The sequence below is a fragment of the Prionailurus bengalensis genome, chromosome A1, assembly GCF_016509475.1.
Source record: "Prionailurus bengalensis isolate Pbe53 chromosome A1, Fcat_Pben_1.1_paternal_pri, whole genome shotgun sequence".
Classification (NCBI taxonomy): Eukaryota; Metazoa; Chordata; class Mammalia; order Carnivora; family Felidae; genus Prionailurus; species Prionailurus bengalensis.
The window spans coordinates 22,295,698-22,317,778 of record NC_057343.1 but is presented as its reverse complement, the minus strand read 5'-3'; the positions used below and the strand labels follow the sequence as shown (position 1 = coordinate 22,317,778).

At 37.2% G+C, this 22,081-nt stretch overlaps 1 protein-coding gene and 1 long non-coding RNA gene across 2 annotated transcripts in view; one reads left to right on the top strand and one right to left on the bottom strand.

Annotated features, from left to right (window-relative positions):
• Positions 1–22,081, top strand: part of FNDC3A (fibronectin type III domain containing 3A) — a 144,527-nt gene that overhangs the window by 69,093 nt on the left and 53,353 nt on the right. The window contains 1 exon segment of the mRNA XM_043578439.1: positions 8,876–8,952. Within this exon segment, the coding sequence (XP_043434374.1) occupies positions 8,876–8,952 (77 nt within the window).
• On the bottom strand, positions 3,485–21,542 carry LOC122482215. The gene is made up of 2 exons (XR_006297026.1): positions 17,740–21,542; positions 3,485–4,169 (listed from the first exon to the last, which is right to left on the bottom strand). It is a non-coding gene; the product is annotated as an uncharacterized LOC122482215 (long non-coding RNA).

Sequence of the window (22,081 nt, the reverse complement as noted above, 5' to 3'; positions counted from 1 at the left end):
ATTCTGCAAATTCAGAAACACTGACCAGAATCAAACTAAACTGTGCATATAAATCAGTGAAAAATATAAAAAGCAATATTTTGAAAAACAATAGAAAAAAAAGTCAAGAGGGAAAAGCAGTAAAAGGAAGAAGATATTTGGGATTTGCTTTGTTAGTGTTCAAAGCCTCTTGTGTAATGTGTAAGTCAGGTCTGTGGAGGTTTGAGAACAGTTAGAAAAATCCTATACATGCAAGCTACTTAATCTCTTTGTATCTTAGTTTCCTTACCTATAAAATGGAAATAATAGTTATTCCATATCAGATGGACATTATGCAGATTAAATGAGTTAATATCTGTAAAGCACTTAGACCAGTGCCTGGTACCTAATAAGTGCTTATAAACAAAGTCATCCACATGTCACCTAGTGCTTGTATTGACAAACCTACAAGAATGCTAATAGTTAATGTGTTAAAACGTTATCAAAAAGTACAAACAATTGCTGTGACATGTCATACTATTGATTTAAGAGAACCGTCTGCAAAATGTTGGAGAGTGTTTTGAAAATAAAAGGTGCATTTTAAATTTGCTGGAATTGTCATATAATCAGCTAAGAAAGGGAAAATGAAGAATATGGTCATCACTGCATAATGCATTCCTGTAATTGTAGTGTTCTTGATGCATCCTGTTGGTTTATTCCTCTAGGAAAATTGTTTGGTGCACATTCATGAATTAACAAGGTATTTAGGACACATAAAATATGTATATCTTGCATTGTCCTTATTATAACTGTAAAGTTCTTGAAAGTATGGACCACGCCACTAATCAATCCTAGGCATTAAAACTTTATGGCAACTGTGCGGATAGTTGAGAATAATTAAGATGGAGAGCTAAGTCTTGTTAGAAGCATTAGAAATAATGAAGACAGTTGAAAATACTGAACGGGACAGAAATAACCAGTACAGCAAAGAGCTAGTGGAGTATGGAATGGAAATTAGATCAAGAATAGCAGTGGACGGGGCGCCTGGGTGGCTCAGTCGGTTAAGCATCCGACTTCAGCTCAGGTCATGATCTCCCAGTTCATGAGTTCAAGCCCCACATGGGGCTCTGTGCTGACAGCTCAGAGCCTGGAGCCTGCTTTGGATTCTGTGTCTCCCTCTCTCTGCCTCTACTCCACTCATGCTCTTTCTCTGTCCCTCTCTCTCTCTCTCTCAAAAATAAATAAACATTAAAAACTTTTAAATTAAAAAAAAAATGGAAGTGGAGTGGTAACTTCGACCTCGTGAAGGGACAGTGATTCTGCTGAAAATAGAAGAAAGAGGTGAGAAAAGTTTATAAGTAACATTGAAATAGTTCAATTTCATGTTGACATACATGGTTGAGGTGAAGTTGGGGGAAGTCTTTAAAGGGTGGTGGTGATCTCTAATAATCACTCTAAAAAAACAGGATAGGTGATTAACCAGGGATAAATTCCTAAAAGGATTCCTGAGCAATGCTGATGGCTAAGTTAAGGTTGGAGATAACTATGTTTATAAACATGACAGTCTGAATGTCATTTGATTTCTACAGTTCAGATCTAAGAGAAGTTAATTATTTCATTAAAATTAGGGATTTGGAGGGAGGGGATGTAAAAGAAAGACATCGATGGGAAAGGAAATCAGGCAATGAAGATAGTGTTCAATCAGGAGGAAAGGGAAATCATTATGAGAAAGAACAAATATTGTAGAACAAAGAGAAAACTGGAGAGATGAAAGATAGATGTGGTGGCCAGATACTGAAACATGAAAGTTGGGATTTCAAAGATGAGATTGTAGAATTTTAAGTGATAAGTTCCAAGATGTGTCTTTGAAGATGGGTTACTAAAAACAGAATGGAAGAGTTCATGAAAATTTGAGGCTAAGATTTTTGGACATTAAAGTCATTGTGCTGATGGGCTAGAGTAGGATAGAAGGGAAAAAACTGTGAACATCGTGCTACCATAGTTCTCAATAAATGAGAACAGCAATGAGAAGCGGTAGAACTTCATGTCCTATATTTATATGACATGATCTCAAGGAAGAAGAAACTTGAGCCTGAAACTGGAACAACAGTGGTAATGGGAAGCAGCCTTGGAGTATCTGGAGACTGCCTCAGGAGAGAATAGGAAGCCTCTACTCCCAGGGACTGCTGGCAAAGCTGTCCTGGGGGGAGCCAGGTTTCATTTCAAAGAAACACATTAATAGGTGTTCTGTGAAATTGTTGAGAATAAAGGGGAATTTACTTATAATGGGGGGGGGGAGGGAAGGTTCGAATGAACACAGTGGAAAGACCTGAAAAGATCATCAATCAAAGAAAAAGTCAAGAAGTGGAAACATAGCTGTGTGAGAACATGAGCAAAAATGAGGAAGTGGGCTGAAGGGCTTGCCTTTTGTTTAAGGACTGAAAATCAGAGGTATGGTTAGATTTGCTGAGAGGCTAATTTACAAGCAGATTCTGTTGAGACCAGGACTCTACTCTCAGGCCTAGTTCTTCAAGGCAGCCTTGCCTTTTAGTAGGAACTTTGAAATTAACAACTACTCTTTGCCACTTTTGAGAAAAGTCTGTTAGTATCTTATCTCCTCTGGAGTCCCTGGCATGTATTTATTGAAACCTGTTTCTCCAATAACCCCTTGCTAGTTCTTTTCCATCGTCTTGGGAGAGGAGGCTTTGAATGTGGTGTACGTAATTTTTTTAAATATAGCCTTCTTATTAGATAACCCTGACTTTGCCTCATTGTGTGCCCTTGGCAAGATACTTAACTGCATTCTGCTTCAGTTTCCATACCTACAAATGATGCCTACTTCGGTTATTGTGAGGATTGAGTTAACACATGTAAAACACTCTGAATGATACCTGGCACATACTCTGCAATATATAATTGTTTTTGAAAACATGTAGTAATCATACTTTTATTTATAATAATATAACAAACAAATAATAGCTATCATTTGTTGAGGAAAGAGAAATCCTTATGAGAAAGAAGTACTCAGTACTTTAAATACACCTAATTTGAATCTCACAACAGTGCTACAAGGTTGATAATTTTAACCTTTTTACGGAAGGAAACAGACTAGAAGAGCAATAAATTGCCTTGCTAAAAAATATTGAAGCTTTTATTAAAACTTAAATCTTCCGTTACCAAAATATATTTTCTTTCCACTGGGCAACTTGTAAGCAAATCGCAATCATTATCATTACTTACACATTTATATTAACTATTAACACATTTCCTTAGCTTACATAGTACCATAAGTAATGAAAAGACCTCCAAAAGTTCTTACAGTCTTCTCCTATCTTGTAACAACAACTTCGGTCTCTATGGGAGCTTGGGTAGGGTGTTCTGAGCCTGAATCATGGCCTGTCTTTGAAGATTTCATCAACATGAGTGACAATGCCATCCACCAGGCATCTGTATTAACGTCCAGGTTAAGTCTTAAAATAAACATACAAACAACAAAACAAAATCAGAAATAAAATGAAACCAACACTTAAAGTGATACCCTTTATTAACTTGAGAGGCAAATGCCAATCTGAAACATGAATCCCATGTTTGAGGAACACATTGATCAAGCCTATATTCTATAGACCATTGTGTGCTGTGGGCATTCTTTAAGGGTTGAGCATGGAGAGTGGATCAAGTTACAGAAGGACATTTCAGAGCAAACCTGCTAAATTACTAAATGTTATATGTATCTTAAACTTTCTAAATGGAGGTAGCGGTCTGGATAATAAAAACAATTAGAAGATAATGCCTGTGATGTTACAGGAAATAAATGAAAACAAATGCCTGTGATGTTAACAGGAGATAAATGAAAACAGAGTACTGTTTTACATCAGATATGTATTTCTGTATGTGAATTTTAATGAGCTTTTGAGTTACTTCAGGAGGAAGTCTGAAAGATCCTCAAATTCGAGGTGGCAGCAGTAAAAACCATTTAATCATTTACTATAGCCCAAACGCTGGTGGCAGGAATGTTTGCTTTTTTTTTTTTTTTTTCCTCTTCCCTTTCCGCGGGTCACTGCAAGTCACGTGATGAGTATCACATGACTCGGTCAAAGGATCTTTTCCTCTCGCTGCTTGGGGGAAAAAAAAAAGCAGAACCGTTCTCCAATTAAAGCTGTTAACGTGTACTACGCTGTTTCCTTGTTGGATTTTCTTGTTCTCTGCTGCTACTGTAAAAACAAAATGAGTGGTAAGATTTGCTGACTGTTTTTGAACATTCTTCTTTCATTTTAAACATAGAAAGCATTGCATTAATCTGAAGTCATGCCGTGTGTGTGTGTGTGTGTGTGTGTGTGTGTGTGTTTTCAATAGATGCCAAATGTATCGCAGTGCAAATATTTTAAATTGTGGCCATGTAGTTACAAAAAGATTAGACTCTGTTTGGAGATAGAATGATTTTGCATTCCACAGAATATTATTTTCCAGCGCCTTTATTTCACTAGGTTTTCTTTTTACCGCTAAAATCTGAATATTGGCATCAGATTATTTGGAAGCCATTGTGAAAGCTTAGAAGCTCTTTATAAAGAGAATGTGTAGCACGTCAGCAGCCCGTTGCATTTTAAGAATTTAAACTCAAATTTGCAGTTTCATCAAAAAAAAAAAGCCCTCTTAAATGTGAATGTATGCTAATAAAAAAATAAGAATTAAACTTGAAGTAGATGAAATATCGCCTTTATTAAATCATTGATGGCACTTTTTAAGAAATGGAGGTGAGGGCTTCTCAAATTTCTTAAGACAATTGGTGAATAGAATTGTTTCCTCTTTTAGGTTTTGGAATAGGTAATATGCCCCTAAAAATGATTAATAGCTCTATGATTTGAGGTAGATTTTGCTTAGGTCATATAGATTATTAAGGAGCTGCTGGGTGTATCTACAGTTGTTCAGATACAGCTTCTCTTCTACCAGATGTTCATTTAATGGTACAATCTGTAACAGACTTGGCTTCTTTACTGGAACAGAATACCCCCTCACTGCATTTAATAAGGGTTTGTAGTTAATCTTTTAGTACTTTCGATATTTTTTTCCAATAGTTCTTTCAAAAGTATTGTTGAAACTAAAGAGGTAAACAAACATTTGCATTAGTAAGCATGCAAGGTTTTAGGGGTTTAGACAGGAATATTCCTGTCCGTAGATAGGAATAGCAACTGAAGTGGTGCTGTAAATATTGTAGTTCTAAATTTATATTTACTATGTTTATATAATGGGACTTAATGTGTTCATTGTTGAATGTTGTTTCACACCAGTATTTTAGATACTAAATATGGTATTCATGAATTGTCTTAAAAAAATTAACCATGTAACATTTCTGCCTCAGGATAAGATTATTTACTTGCTAGAGTGAAATGATTACTTCATAGAGAAATGAGTTAATCATTATTCCTGGACTGCAACTAGTAATGTGTTTTCTGCTGGTTTATTTTAGGTTCAGTTTGTTTTGTTGTTTTCAGTATCAGACTTAAATATAATTAAAGAATAAAGTAGAATTTTGTACTACTAAAATATAAGTATGAAGTAGTTTTCAAAGTATATGGTTTGAACTGTAACTGTGTAGTATTTATATATGAATATTTTTAGTAAAAAAGGGCAACCCAAAGCAACTACGTAGTTTTGCAGTTTTAAATGTAATCAGCAATAACTTATTTTTTACTCTGGGGGATAAAAAACAGCAACAAAAACTTATTCTAATGACTTGATTTAAGAATTAATTTGAGGGCCTCCTGGGTGGCTCAGTTGGTTAAGCATCTGACTTCGGCTCAGGTCATGATCTCACGGTCCGTGAGTTCGAGCCCCGCGTCGGGCTCTGTGCTGACAGCTCGGAGCCTGGAGCCTGCTTCAGATTCTGTGTCTCCCTCTCTCTGACCCTCCCCATTCATGCTCTGTCTCTCTCTGTCTCAAAAATAAACAAACATTAAAAAAAAATTTTTTTTTAAAGAATTAATTTGACAGGGATTCCTGGGTGGCTCAGTCAGTTAAGCATCTGGCTTTGGTTCAGGTCATGATCTTGCAATTCATGAGTTCAAGCCCTGCGTGGGGCTCTACTGACAGCTCAGAGCCTGTAGCCTGCTTCAGATTCTGTGTATCCCTCTCTCTGTGCCACCCCCCCCCACCCCCCAACCACCACTTGTGCTGTCTCTCTTTTTCTCAAAAAATGAATAAACGTTAAAAAAAATTAAATTTGACATGTGAAAGGAACCACAGCCCCTGGCACATTTGGTAGAAGCTCAAAAAATACTAATTTCCTTTACTAAAATTGCAAATAGAATTTTCAGTGAATTGTCCTAGTTCCCAGCTAAATTTCACATGCTATAAATAATACCTACGCCAGTACTCAGGTTTCAAAAAACTAGTTTACCTGTAGTTTTATATGAATTAGCCAATAGATGTAAACCAGCATTATCTTAAAACTATTCTCATTTTCTGTTGAATCCACCACAGAGAAGTTAAAAGGTAACTTTTGGATGAAGCCTTTCTGGCCTAGAGGTATAAAGCCCCTCACAAGTTTTATTTTGTAAATTAATTGGTTAATTTTGGCTTAAATGTAGGAAAATCCTGTTCTTTCTTACTCTTTATTTTTTTAAGATAATGAAGAACTTAATTTTCCTTAGAAACATTGGAGCATAGTTCTTAAGTCTCAAATTACATCAGTTGCACTAATGCATAGTATTTAAATGTTCACTAAATATGTTGTAGAGATATATCCTTAAATGAAACTGCCTGGTTTTTGATCTTTATAACTACCATTAGGGCAAGCTTAACCTCTCTGCCTTAATTTCCACATCTGGAAAATGGGAATAGAATGATTGTGAGGAGAAAAAACAAAAACACCTAACACATAGTAAATTAGTGTTAGCTATGTATAATTAGCTATTCTAAGAAAATATTCTGAACAACTTCATATATTTGGTGGGCTTGTCTTGGATGGGAAGATTATTTTGTTGAAAAAGTTATTTTTATAGTCATATAGAACATAATTTGGTAGTCTGCCCCCCGCACAGGCACGTACCTATACACTCCTTACTTCCTCCTAACCACTTGAATCTTTAACCTTTTCTCTCCCTTCCTCTTCTTTCTTTTGTCTCTCCCTTCCATCTTCCACCTCTTTCTTTCCCCGCCCCCCCCACCCCATTTGAGCTCTCTTCACTCTCTTGTCTTCTTCTTTACCCTTCCCTTTCTCCTGTTATCTCTTCCTTCTTTGCCCCCTCCCCTCCTCTTATGCCTGTATTTCTCCTCCATCCCTTCTTTTCTCCTCCATCCCTTCTTTTCTCCTCCCTCCCCTTAGCATTTACCCTCATGTACCGCCCCCCCTTTTCCTGCATTCTCTTTTCTCTTTCCTTCTTACCACTCACTTCCTTTCCCCTGTCCCCACCACGAACCACTTTGTTGTTTGGTTGTTACTCCCCTCCTTGCCTAAGAGAGGAGAGTGGCTGTAATCTGGATTTGCTGTAACCTCCATGCTCTTCATTCTGTTTTCCTGAAGTATGTGTAATGTTACCAGTGAAATTTATTTCTTTTCTGCCCTGTGATTAAGTTTTTTCTCCCTTTTTTTTTTTAAATTTTTTTTCAATGTTTTTTATTTATTTTTGGGACAGAGAGAGACAGAGCATGAACGGGGGAGGGGCAGAGAGAGAGGGAGACACAGAATCGGAAACAGGCTCCAGGCTCCAAGCCATCAGCTCAGAGCCTGACGCGGGGCTCGAACTCACAGACTGCGAGATCGTGACCTGGCTGAAGTCGGACACTTAACCAACTGCGCCACCCAGGCGCCCCACCCTTTTTTTTTTTTTTAAATAATTGATACCCATTATATGTACTCTGTAGGTTGAAATTCCACATATAAAAAGAACTCTTCCCCCATTACATTCTTCATTAGATTCTTGGGTACCTTTATTCCTAAGAAATGAGTGGGCTCTTTGATAATGTTTAATCTCAAGTTATTAAAAACTAGTGGGTGAGGGGACAATGCAGTCTAAAGTTACAAAGAGAAAAGGATCTGAAAGTGAGATGCTTCTTCCAAAAAGTCGCATAAAACAAGATTTGAGTTACTAGAAAAAATAAACACATTTTACAAATGTGCCTGTTTTATCCCACAAACATTAAGAGAGGAGATAAATAAGATAATCTTTATGAAAGTTATCTGGAAAGGATAACAATAAAAATGAAAGAAAATACAGAATGAGACAAGCTGAATTTTCCTTTTTTTTTTTTTTTTTTTTTTTTTTTTTTTCCCCAGAACTTTTGACTGTAAGAAACAAAAATTGTTCCTTGGCTAAATATGCATGTATAGGATTTTTCTAACTGTTCTCAAACCTCCACAGACCTGACTTACACATTACACAAGAGGCTTTGAACACTAACAAAGCAAATCCCAAATATCTTCTTCCTTTTACTGCTTTTCCCTCTTGACTTTTTTTTCTATTGTTTTTCAAAATATTGCTTTTTATATTTTTCACTGATTTATATGCACAGTTTAGTTTGATTCTTGTCAGTGTTTCTGAATTTGCACAATCATAAGATTCACTAGGTATATTTGTAGAGTAAATACACTGACTCAAGACCCCACTGTAAGTATAATAAATGGGAATCTCTAGAAGAACCTGGAAATTGATGTTTTAGAAAGCTCCCCAAGTGGCTGTTGTGATCACCAAAAGGGTTTGAGAAATACAACTGCAGGTAAATAATACTCATTGTACTTTACAGGATAAACTTTTATGTTTTATAGCAGGTGAATCATCTGAATTTCTTTTCATAGTAACACAGTTACTGTTAATTTGAGTGTTTAGTTTAGATGAAGTATTCAAAGTCTAACTCAGATTGTTTTCAACTTTAGCTTGCTAAGTAATCCTGGATTAACACATCATTTCTGTGATCCCTTCAGGTCCTGCTCAGGTTCCAATGATGTCCCCAAACGGTTCTGTGCCTCCTATTTATGTGCCTCCTGGATACGCCCCACAGGTATGTTTTTATGTTCTTGTTATATCTACATAATAGGGATCATAATGTTATTGTTTTGACTTTAATTCAGATAAAAAATACCATTTCAGTACTGAAACTTAACCCAGTACAGTATATCTTTGGTAAGCCTATTTCAAGTATTTTTTTTTTATATTTTTTTTTTTTTTTAACATGTATTTATTTATTTTTGAGAGAGAGAGAGTGCATGAGAGGTAGGGGCAGAAAGAGATGGAGAGAGAGAATACCAAGTAGGCTCTGCACCGTTAACACAGAGCCAGATACGGTGCTCAATCCCATGAACTGTGAGATCGTGACCTGAGCCAAAATCAAGAGTCAGACACTTAACACACTGAACCATCCAGGTGTTCGTATTTCAAGTATTTTAGTATGTTTAGTATATTTGGACAAGAGGAAAAATTAAGTTGACAGCATCATCGTTTGGTCTTGTCTTTGGGTGTGGAATTATAATAGGAAATTAATTCTAGAATTTTATTTCCCTGAAAATGTGAATAATGTAAGTAATATCTTAAGGTTTAAAGGGCCTACACTGAGGCGCCTGGGTGGCGCAGTCGGTTAAGCGTCCGACTTCAGCCAGGTCACGATCTCGCGGTCCGTGAGTTCGAGCCCCGCATCAGGCTCTGGGCTGATGGCTCAGAGCCTGGAGCCTGTTTCCGATTCTGTCTCCCTCTCTCTCTGCCCCTCCCCCGTTCATGCTCTGTCTCTCTGTCCCAAAAATATATAAACGTTGAAAAAAAAAAATTAAAAAAAAGGGCCTACACTAACATTGTTTTAAATTAATCATTTGTTTAGAAGTAATCCTAGACAGTGTTCCATCCTTATTCATGTCTCACAGACACCCATCATAATTGCGTGGCACATTGTGGTACATAGAAGAAAATTTAGACCTATAGACCTACAGCTGTAAGGACTAAGGGAATTAGTATCATCACACACCTAATAATCCTGTCCTATGTATCCATCACTTGGGAAGCTCTGACTTAAAGAATAAGATACAGCTAACTTACTTGCACAGGCAAACCAAATTAAATTGTTAAGGTCTCAGGTGTTCAGTATCTTCTGCTCCTGAGATTCTGTGTAGTCTGCACTCATTGTCTCAAATACTTTTTGGAAATACTCAGTTTCTTTTTTTTCGCACTAGAATTTACACTTGAAATTTTCTTCAGGCCTTCTCTTACTTCCTCCCTAATTATGTCAGAATATTGGTAGGATATTGTGGTGGATTCACTGTCCTTTCTGTGAAGCCCCATACTATGAATGGCAAAAGAAGACAATTCTGGTGAAGAGAATGGAAGTAGTCTGAGCGTTAGAGTCAGAAAAGCTGGATCCATATCTTATTTCAGACCTTGCTGGCTGCATAGCCTTAGACAAATCAACTTCCTGAAGTCCCTGTGCCCTAACTGTAAGATGACATGATAACATATATGAGATAACATTTGAATAGTATTTGTAAGCTTTTCAGGAGCTGTCTCTATTTTTGTTTGACATATTGACTCTTTAATTTATTGTAGTCTGCATTCTGTCTATAGTATCCTGCTAAATCTGCTCTCTGATACGTACCAAACTCAAAGCCTTTTTTCCAACATAATCCTCTTTGACCCCTAAACATTTGACACCATTGTTAGGATTTACCCTGGATTTCCTTGACATAATGCTGTCCTGATTCTTTCTGCTTTTCTAATTGTTCCTTCTCAGACCTTTCTCTACTTACATAAAGACCATATCTGGTCTTTTCTCTCTGGTGTAGTTCAGTTCAACAAACATGTATTGAATGCACCATGTACTAAGCTCCGTATTTGGTGCTAGTGATATAAAGATGTATTTGGTGCTACTGACAATTTATTTTGGTGCAACTAAAGAGTATCCTGCTGTTCTCTCCAGTAACAATACCTTTTATTTTTATGGCAAATTCCTACCCTTCTCATTTCATTTAATCATGACCTTCTAAAAGTAGATTTCCTTGAATGTTTCCAGGTGCCTCTCCTTTTGGGTTCTCATGGCAGACTTCTGTATATCCCTCTTTTGATGAATTTCTCACACTGCTTAATTATTTTTCTCTCCTGAGAAGATCATGAACTCTTAACAGTTCCTGTACTTAGCAGTGTTCAACAAATATATATTGAGTGCTCATATATGTCAGGCAGTCTTCTACATAATTATGAAATACCCATGAATAAGAGACACAGATCTCTGTCTCTGTGTAGTTAACATTCTTGTGGAGAGAAGAAAACAATAAGCATAATACATGGATAAATTATGTCATGTGTTTGGTGGTAAGTGATGGGGTTAGACAAGGAAAGAAAACAGAGCTGGTTACATTTTAAAATAGGGTAGTCAGAATAGGCATCATGGGAAAGGTGACATTTGAACCAAGTGTTGAAGGACAGGTAGGAGTTAGCCATGTATTTTGGTGGGGTGGAAGAAGAGGATTCTGAGAAATAACCAGTGCAAATGGCCCAAGATGAGAACATGCCTGGGAATGGCAAGCTGGCCACTCTGGCACTACTGAGTCCTCAAAGTAGTATAGTAAGTAATGAGGTCAGGGAGGGAACAGGACCAAACCATATAGGACTCATAACTTTATTTCCTCAATGCTGAGAACAGCATCAGTCGTATAGTAGGGACCCAATATTTGTTTGTAAATCAATCAAATTTGTAAATTTGTAAATCAATCAAATAATCATCCAAGTTGAGGTTCTTTAGCTTTATTTAGTCCAAGAGCCACTAAAATAATTTTCTTGTATTATTTCTTTTATCTTCTCATTTCTGTACCTATAAAGTACCTTTAGTTAGCTTGTTCACTCAATGAAGTCTAGATTTCTTGACATAAATAAGGTCTTACACAGTTCTGTTTTAGTATGTGTTTGTACCCCTTTCTTGGTATGTCTAATTGCATATCCATTTTTGCAGGCAAGTATCCAAATCACCCCAATTAGCAAATATTGCAATAAAGGGAGTCAAGTGAATTGTTTGATTTCCCAGTGCACATAAAAGTTACATTTATGGAGCGCCTAGGTTTTGAACCTTTGACTCTTGATTTGCACTCGGGTCATGAGCCCAGGCTCATGGGATCGAGCCCTGCTTCATGCTCTGCACTGAGGGTGGAGCCTACTTAAGATATTCTCTCTCTCTCTCTCTCTCTCTCTCCCTCCCTCCCTCCCTCCCTCCTTCTTGCCCCTCTCCCCTCACCTCTCTTTCTAAAATATAAAAAAAAAAAATTATGTTTACACTATATTGTAGTCTGTTAAGTGCACAATAGCATCTTGTCTTAAAAAGTGTACATAATTTTATTTAAAAATATTTTGTTAGAAAATGCTAACTATCATCTGAGCTTTCAGTCAATTGTAATCATTTTGCTGGTGGAGGGTCTTGCCTTGATGTTGATGGCTCCTAACTGATCAGGGTGTTGCTTCCTGAAGGTTGGGGTGGCTATGGCAATTTCTTAAAATATGACAACAGTGAAGTTTACCACATTGATGGACTCTTTTTTTTTTCCACTAACAATTTGTCTGTAGTATGTGATGCTGTTTGATAGTATATTTTACCCACAGTAGAACTTCTTTCAAAATCAGTCATTTCTCTTAAACTCTACCACTGCTTGCTTCATAAACTACGTTTATGTAAAATTCTGAATCTTTTGTTGTCATTTTAACAGTCTTTACAGCATCTTCATCAGGAGTAGATTCCATCTCAAGAACTCACTTATTTTTGTTCATCCATAAAAAGCAGCTCCTTGTCCATTAAAACTTTGTTGTGGGATTGCAGCATTTCAGTCCCATCTTCAGGCTCCGCTTCTAGTTGTGGTTCTCCTGCTGTTTCTCCCACCTCTGCAGTTACTTCTCCACTGATGTCTTGAACCCTTGAAAGTCATCCATGAGGGTTGAAATCACCTTCTTCCAAACTCCTGTTAATGTTGATATTTTGACCTCTTCCCATGAATCATGAATGTTGTTCTTTTTTTTTTAATCATGAACATTCTTCATGGCATCTAGAATGGTGAATCCTTTCCTGAAGGTTTTCAATTTACTTTGCCCAGATCCATTAGAGGAATCACTATCTATGGCAGCTATAGCCTTACAAAAAGTATTTCTTAAATAATAAGACTTGAAAGTCAAAATTACTCCTTGATCCACGGGCTGCAGAATGGATGTTGTGTTAGCACACGTGAAAACGACATTAATCTCATTGTACATCTCCATCAGAGCTCTTGGCTGACAAGGTGCATTGTCAGTGAGCAGTAATATTTTTTTTTTAATTTTTTTTTTCAACGTTTATTTATTTTTGGGACAGAGAGAGACAGAGCATGAACGGGGGAGGGGCAGAGAGAGAGGGAGACACAGAATCGGAAACAGGCTCCAGGCTCTGAGCCATCAGCCTAGAGCCCGACGCGGGGCTCGAACTCACGGACCGCGAGATCGTGACCTGGCTGAAGTCGGACGCTTAACCGACTGCGCCACCCAGGCGCCCCGAGCAGTAATATTTTAAAAGGAATTTTTTTCTGAGCAGTAAGGTCTCAACAGTGGACTTAAAATAATTCAGTAAACCATGTTGTAAACAGATGTGCTATTATCCAGGCTTTATTGTTCCACTTATAGAGCACAGTAGATTTAGCGTAATTCTTAAGAGCCCTAGGATTTTTGGAATGGTCAATGAGCATTGGCTTCAACTTAAAGTCACCAGCTGCATTAGCCCCCAACGGGAGAGTCAGCCTGTCCTTTGAAGCCTTAAAGACAGGCATCAACTTCTCTCTAGCTGTGGAAGTCCTAGATGGCATTTTCTTCCAATAGATGGCTGTTTCATCTATGTTGAAAATCTGTTGTTTTATTAGCCACCTTCATTAATTATCTTTAGCTAGATACTCTGAATGACTTGCAGCTTCTGTATGGCACTTCTGCTTCCCTTTGTACTTTTGTGTAATAGAGATGGCTTCTTTACTTAAACCACATGACCTAACCTCTCCTAGCTTCAGACTTTTCTTCTGCAGCTTCCTCATTCCTCTCAGCCTTCTTAGAATTGAAGAGAGGGCTGTACCCTGGATTAAGTTTGGCTTAAAGGAAATGTCGTGGGTAGTCTGATCCTTTATTCAGACCACTAAAACTTCTTCATAGCAGCAATAAGGCTGTTCGCTTTCTTACCATTTGTGTGTTCACTGCAGTAGCACTTTTAATTTCATTCAAGAACTTTTCCTTTGCATTCACAACTTTGCTAACCGTTTAGTACAAGAGGCCTAACTTTTGGCCTAGGTTGGCTTTCAACAGGACTTCCTTCCTGAACTTAATCGTTTCTATCTTTTTATTTAAAGTGAGAAACATGTGACTCTTCCTTTCACTTGAACACTTAGAGGCCATTTTAGGGTTATAATTGGCCTAACTTCAATATTGTTGTGTCTTGGGAAATAGGGAGACCTGAGGAGATGGAGATAGCAGATGGGGGAACAGCCGTTTGACGGAGCAGTCAGAACTCACAACAACATTTATTAGTTAAATCTGCCATATTATGTGGATGCAGTGCAGTTCATAGCACCCCAGACAATACAGTAGTAATATCACTGATCACCTTAGCAAATATAATAATAATGAAAACGCTTAAGAGGTGCCTGGCTGTCTCTGTCAGTAGAGCATGCAACTCTTGTTCTTAGGGTCATGAGTTCAAGCTCCACATCAGGTGTGGAGCCTACTTTAAAAGAAAGAAAAGAAAATGTTTGATATATTGTGAGAATTACCAAAATGTGACACAGAAACTCCAAATGAGCAAATGCTGTTGGAAGAATGGCACCAATAGACTTATTTGCCATATGGTTGCCACAGGCTTCCAGTTTTTGAAAAAATGCAGTATTTATTTGCAAAGCTCAGTAAAGCACAGCACAATAAAACAAGGTATGCCTATATTCACACGCTCACCTGATATTTTCCTTTCTCCATGGTTTTGTTAAAGCTGTTGTCTGAGGAATGCTACTCATTTGCTCATTTCTGCCTGTAGAAAATCTACCCATCCTTGAGGACCTAGGTCAAATTATTTGTACCCCCTCTTAGTTATATATTACATGCCACCAGTATTATAATTGTGGGATTTTATGGGATTTTACATTCCTTCAGGATAGGAGCTTCCTTTTAACTACTTTTGTTCTAGGAATAACTCAGATGCGGTTGATATTTCATAAATATTTGTCAAATAAGTGAATAAACTTAACAATAATCTTACTGGAAGGATTATGTGAGGCTAGTGGGGCTACTGTTATCTACCTTAATTTAAGATTAAGACTGTCTCTAGGAAATGTATCATTTTCAAGTACACAGGGCTAATCAAGAGACAAAAATCTATAATCTCATCATTATGGAAATAATCTAAGTACTCACTATGCAAAACTGGATTCTAGCATTTTGACATCACTGTCAAAATAATCCCTCATTTCCTAGCATCCACGATTTCTAAAGTTAGAAAATAGTTATTAAGAGCCAGGTTCTGGGCACAGCTAAGCACTTAGTAATTGTCCAAAATTTGACACATAAGGAAACATAATTTTCTTAGCAAATATGGAACCTGGGAGTTGAGCCAAATGTTAAGACACATAAATAGCTATAATAAGTATAGGTTGCATGTGGCTCAGCAGGAACCAAATGGCACACATGCTAAGTGTGTGAATCCTGGAACACCTCACCTGGGTGGCTCAGTTGGTTAAACGTCCAGCTTCAACTCAGGTCATGATCTCATGGTTCCTGGGTTCGTGCTCTGCATCGGGCTCTGTGCTGACAGCTCAGAGCCTGGAACCTGCTTATTCTATGCCTTCCTCTCTTTCTGCCCCTCTCCTACTCACACACGCACTGTCTCAAAAATAAATATAAAAATAAATAAATAAATAAAAATAAATAAACAAATTTTTTTAATTTAAATGCATTAATATTTGTCATCTATGGCCTTCTTTTAGACTTTTATGCAGTTATCTTCTTTTTTTGCAACAGGTTTCATTGCCTCTAATCCTTGCTATATGTATGTGTATCTTTTGGTGAAAGGCAGTGATCTAAAGAGGGCCAAAAATGTATGTTTGCTGTGTTATCATGTAATTAAAATACATACTAATAGGATTCAGCAAATTTATGCATCCTAAAAAGTTAGGTCAAGCAAGTAAGGACTACAGAAATAAAAATCCAGTGTTGGGATTGTTTAGCTCTTTTGCTGAGGAAATAATAATATTAGATACCTTAGAGCATATTGGGGCAGAAAAGTAAAAGGTCCCAAAGGTACATAGATCTTAATTTAAGATTAAGATCAAGATTTTTTTTTTTAATTTTTTAATATTTACTTTTGGGGAGAGAGAGAGCACAAGCAAGGGAGGGGCAGACAGAGAGGGGACAACAGAATCCAAAGCAGGCTCCAGGCTCTGAGCTGTCAAGCACAGAGCCCAACACAAGGTTCAAACCCACGAACCAGGAGATCATGACCTGAGTCAAAGTCTCAGACGCTTAACTGCCTGAGCTGCGCAAGATTAAGATCAAGATTAAACAAAAGTACTTACGGGAAAAACATACGAAGAAATTATGATTTACCTAGGATATATCAGCCTTTAAATTTGTGATGTTTGCACCAATGGCATGCCCCTATTAAGTTTAGAAGTACTTCAGATACTAACTCATCATTTACTCATACGTATATTTTAACTTCATTTTTAACAACATTAGACAGGGTATCAGTAACTTAAGGAATAATTGGTTCTGTTTTTCTCATTTGAGATTTGCAAAACCCAAACCTATTAATGTTAAAGTTGCTAATATTGTACTGTACTTCCTCTGTATTCTTATTCAAGACTTCTATATTATTGTTTATTTTATAATCTTTGTACTTTATTGCTCTATACTTCAGCATTCTACTCAAAAGTAATGGGAACCTGCATTTATTCTGTTTACCTTAAGTTTTGAAAAGAAGGTTGCTATTATAAAAATGTAAAATGTCCTTGCCTTGAGAGGCATAGAGTTCCTAAAGACAGTTTTCCCCCTTTGCCACTAGTGAACAAAAATAGTTCTTAAAATAGTCACTTAATTTTTAGTTACATAACTTATATTGTTGGGTCAGAAAATTAATCCTCATTTTTAGAAATCATTACTTTTTAAAAAGCATTTTTTATTAACCATGAAACTATATAAGATACTGTCCAATATGAGAGACCTAAAACTAGTTAAAATGATATGCAGAAAGAAAAATTGTTCACTAGATTCTTAAATATAAAGGAACATTAATTTTACAAACAAGCTAATAGAAAATAGAAAATGTATTCAGTGATAATGCATAAGTATAGTTGTATATTTTAAATATATATTTTTCTGATCATGATTATGTAGAAAACTTGGAAAGGGTAAGAATAGGGCAGGAAAAAGAATTGCACTGAATGTTATAACCTAGAGTCACACTCTGTAAACATGTATTTATTCCCTTTAGCCTTTTGATGAACTACAAAATTACAAACATAATTTTAGATATAACCTTAATGAGCTTTATAGTTTAACAAGAAAGGGAAGCTTGTGAGAGACTGACCTGCTTCAGCAGAAGCAGAAATATGTACTGAACATAAGATATCAAATGGGGAAACAAAAACTATAAAACTCAAAACACAAAGCAAACTCAGACACAGAAAACAGATGGTGATAGGAGTAGAAGGAACTTAATTTACTGGCAAATTATACTAACTTAGAGACCTGAAGAGCATTGCAGCACAGAATAACACTTGATATTTTAGTGATGAAATTAATGATTTATCAAGAAAAGATTATAGACTACCTGAATGGGATGCCTGAAAAGCAGCATCAAAAGTTCTCTCCTGCCTTTCTTTAATGACCCCCCTGTTTTTTTTATGGAATGTGTGTTGTTATGGTGATGAGAGAGTACCTAACAGGAAGGGGATTGTAGATCTCATAATGTGGGGAAAGGGGCTGTGTCAACTTCAGGAAAATTTCAGATTACTCCTTTGAGCTGGACTTGGGGTTTCACTTTGCTTTTATGTCAGCACACAGCAGTGAGGCCTACTTTTTTCAACGATTTTACATACCTGTCTGATCTCTGTCTTCTCTGTCTCTCCTTGGGAGAACAGCTGAAAGCCATGAGCAGCAGTGTAAGGGACTGCAAGGTAGTGGGGCTTAAGATGTTTAGGTGAGGATAAAGAGTTACAATAGGAGCTGGAGAGAAAGGTTGTGGTTACTTACTGACATTATGGTGTATGTATGTATAGTTAAGTATATAAATAAATATCTGTTGAATGAGTGGCCAGCAATACCTATATTATTATTTAATAACTTAAAGTGGGAATAGTTTTAGGTTCAGGGTGAAGCCATAGAAGTAGGTTGCTAAAAATTAAGCATAAGCAAAGGTTGTAAGAGTTGAGGAAGTTACAGAATTCTAATAGCATGGTGGTGTTAAGAGGGGGAGAAGGTAATGTGGCATTCTAGTAGAACTAATGGAATACATTATTTCTGATCATATCATTGATTCAGCAAATTTCTTTGAGCATCTGCTATATCTAGGACTTGTTCCAGGTGTTAGGAAGAAGATGGTAAGCAGAACAGATTTGTCATTTATCATATATTCTGATGGAGAACACAGATAGTAAATACAACCTCCTTTTTCTGCAGCCCCTTTTAATTATGTTTGTGTTCAATAAAGGGGGGGAAACAGAGCTTTGTCTCACTAGAAATTGTGTGGCATATGTGGTTAGATGGTCAGATCTATGCTGATAGCCCTATTTAATTCTATTTCATTGTCTTATCTTTGTTTTAATTTTTTTTAACAAAGACTAATTTGTATTGTATTTTATCTTTTTTTTCCCAAAATTTGTTGATTTTATTTTAATCATCACCATTGGTGTACCCTGTTAATATAAAATTCAGTGTCTACATGGTTAGTTATTTGTCAACAGCTGGACTTAGCAGATAGTTTTGTGCCCCCAGCCTCACCCTAAAGCTACTGGCTGTTCAGATGGTTACTTGAAGTGGAACAGTTCTCTACACTTTCTTGGTCCTAGTCTGCCTGGTTGTGTTTATTTTTGGGGTTTTTTTTTTCTGTTTCTTAGCTTTCTTCTTTAAAATTGTGTTAAAATATACATAATAAAATTTACCATTATAACTTTAAATGTACAGTTCAGTGGTGTTAAGTATATTCTGTGGTGTACTCCCTTCACTACCATCTGTTTCTGAACTCTTCAGTTGCAGAACTGAAACTGTACCAAATAAACAATAGCTTCCCATTCTTCTTTCCCACAGCTTATCTTTGTATTTTAAATGTTCGTTTTCAGAAGAAAAGTGGTTTTTAATTTCATAAGTAATTTAGCCATTTCTATTTAAACAGTGAGATATCTCACTTGTGTTGTGAAATTTAAAAAGACCCTGGAGGACAGGTACCTGTGGATTCTGTGTCTACAAAATGGATATGACATGGAATTAAAGCCAAATTGCAAGAGTTCAAATACTGGCTCCTCCACTTACTGCCTGTGTGATCTTAGTGAGTTACTTAGCATCTGTATGCCTCAGTTTCCCCATCTGAAAAATGGAGATAATAGTACCTATTTGTAATATTGTTACAAGCATTAAATAGTTAATACATGTCCCTTGAGGAACTTACAGTTAAGTTATAAAACACATGCATTTGGAAAGTTACAAACACTACAGTGTTATAAATACCTACCAAGTGATACAGAATAAATGTAATAGAAATGATAAGAGGGAGAGGTCATTGAGATTGTGGTGTCGGGATAGGGTTCATGGAAATCAATCAAAATAAACCTTCTGCAGACCCCTAGCCCCGCATGTCTACCAACATTTGGGGTTACATGTTCTGCCCTCTCATCTCAACTAACACTCTTCCTTTTCACCTAGAACAGAGACAGACTTTCCTGCTCCTGTCTAGACCCAGTGCCCCCATTGGAGTCTTGGATCCCATTCCCTTTTGCCTGCATTTTCTTCTCTCTCTTCCACATCATCAATTTCTTATTCTCTGATGGGTCATTCTGATTAATATATTGGCATGTTGTAATTGCTCTCCCTAAAAACAAATTTTAAGGTATTTGATTCTACTACTACCAGCCACCACTCTATTTCTGTGTTCCCCTCTGCAGGAATAGTTCCCAAAATTGGGCTTTTATCTCTCTAATTCTGCTCCCCACTTTGTCTCTTACCCACTCCAGTCAGGGTCTGCCCCTGTGATTAGGGGATGAGGACCAAAACTGTCCTCATCCAAGTCACAGTGACTTTCACATTGCCAAATCCAGTGGTCAGCTTTTAGTCTTCATTTTACTTGACCTTTCAGCAGCAAAGTTGATCTTTCCTCCTTGATACACTTCACCAAACTTCCAGACTCCCCAGTCCTCTTCCTACCTTGCTTGCTTGCCCTTTTGCAGTCTTTTCAGAACTACAGACTAGTATATCTAACTACATACTCAACATTTCCACTTAGGTGTCTCATAGACGTAAGCAAATTCATGTGTCCAAAACCTAAAACTCCAAATCTTACCTCCCAAAATAATTTATTCTACCCTACAGCCTTCCCCTTCACAGTTGATGGAACACCACCCTTTCATAACTTCTTGTTCTCACTTCTCCAGTGGTGTCATCAGCTAATCTTGTTGTTCTGCCTTCAAATATATGCAGAATTCGGATGTCTTTTTACCACCTGCTCCAAGCCACCACCATTTCTTGCCTAGATACTGCAATAGCTTCCTGTTTTCCTTGGTTTCCCTGTTTTTTTCCCTTGCCCTACAATCTTTTCTCAACTCAGTAGCCAGAGAGTAATCCTATTAATTGTAAGGTTATATCAAGATTTCTCAACTTTGACACTACAGACATTTTATTAGGCCCAATAATTTTTGTTATAGGGAATTGTCTGCTGTGTTGTAGGGTATTGAGCAGCATCTCTGACCGTTCTACCTACTAGATTCTGGTAGTATCTGCCCCCAGTTGTGACAGCCAAAAATGTCTCCAGATACTGCCAAATGCCCTTCTCCAGATACTGCCAAATCACCTCTGGCTGGGCACCAGTGGCTTTTATCACCCTTCTGCCCAAAACTTTGTGATTGTTTTCCCTTTCACTGAGAGTAAATACTGAAGTCCATGTATTTAATAGCTCATATGGCCCTACCTGACCTGGCCACTCCCTTTAACTCTTTGACCTTACCTGCTTCTACCCTTCCTTCTTACACTGAACCAGTTGCACTGACTTCCTACTAAAGCTACTTATATCTATTAGAGGCTTTGTTCTGTTTTCTCTGCCCAGAACACACTTCCAGATTTCTGCATGGCTAATTCCTTCAGTTCTGCTCAAATTTCGTTTTGCCAATAAGGCGTATCCTAGTCACTCTATCTTATCTGCAATCTGTCCTACTCCCACGATACTTCTGGTCTCACTTACCTGTTTTTCCCCCCCATAATATTTATCACCTTGCAAAATTATATAAATGATTTACTTCTGTTTTTGTGTTTATCATCCCTATTAGTGTATGTGACCCTACGAAGACATTACTCACATTAGTTTCTTGCCTTAATTATTACCAATGTCTTTGTTGTGGTCAAAAACAAATTATTTTTTAGGGGTGCCTGGTCAGTTAAGCATCCAGCTCTTGATTTTGGCTCAGGTCACGATCTCCCAGTTTGTGAGATCGAGCCCTGCTGTCAGTGCAGAGCCTGCTTGGGATTCTGTCTCTCTGTCGCTCTCTGCCCCTCCCCCTGCTCAAGCTCTCTCTCAAAATAAAAATAAATAAACTTTAAAAAATACTTTTAAAATGAATGGAGAAGGTAAAGTTAGAGCTAGATATGGAAGGATGGATGGGATTTGTGTAGTTATAGATTAAGGGGAAGCAAAGAGTAGAAGAAAGATGGCACAAACAAAAGTCCAAGATACAGAAATGTATAGGTCTGTATGAAGATAGGTTTTTAGTATACCAGCCTGACTGGAGTTAAGGGTTCAGGATTTGGTGTAGAAGAAAAATACATCTAGGAAGGTAGGTTGGAGCAAGACTGAACACAGTGTCAGAGAATATGGACTGTAATCCTATCAACAATGGGAGTCATTTAATATTTGTGAGTTGGAGAGTTGATAATGGTGAAAGTAGTGTATTGCAACAGACACTGGTTTGGCT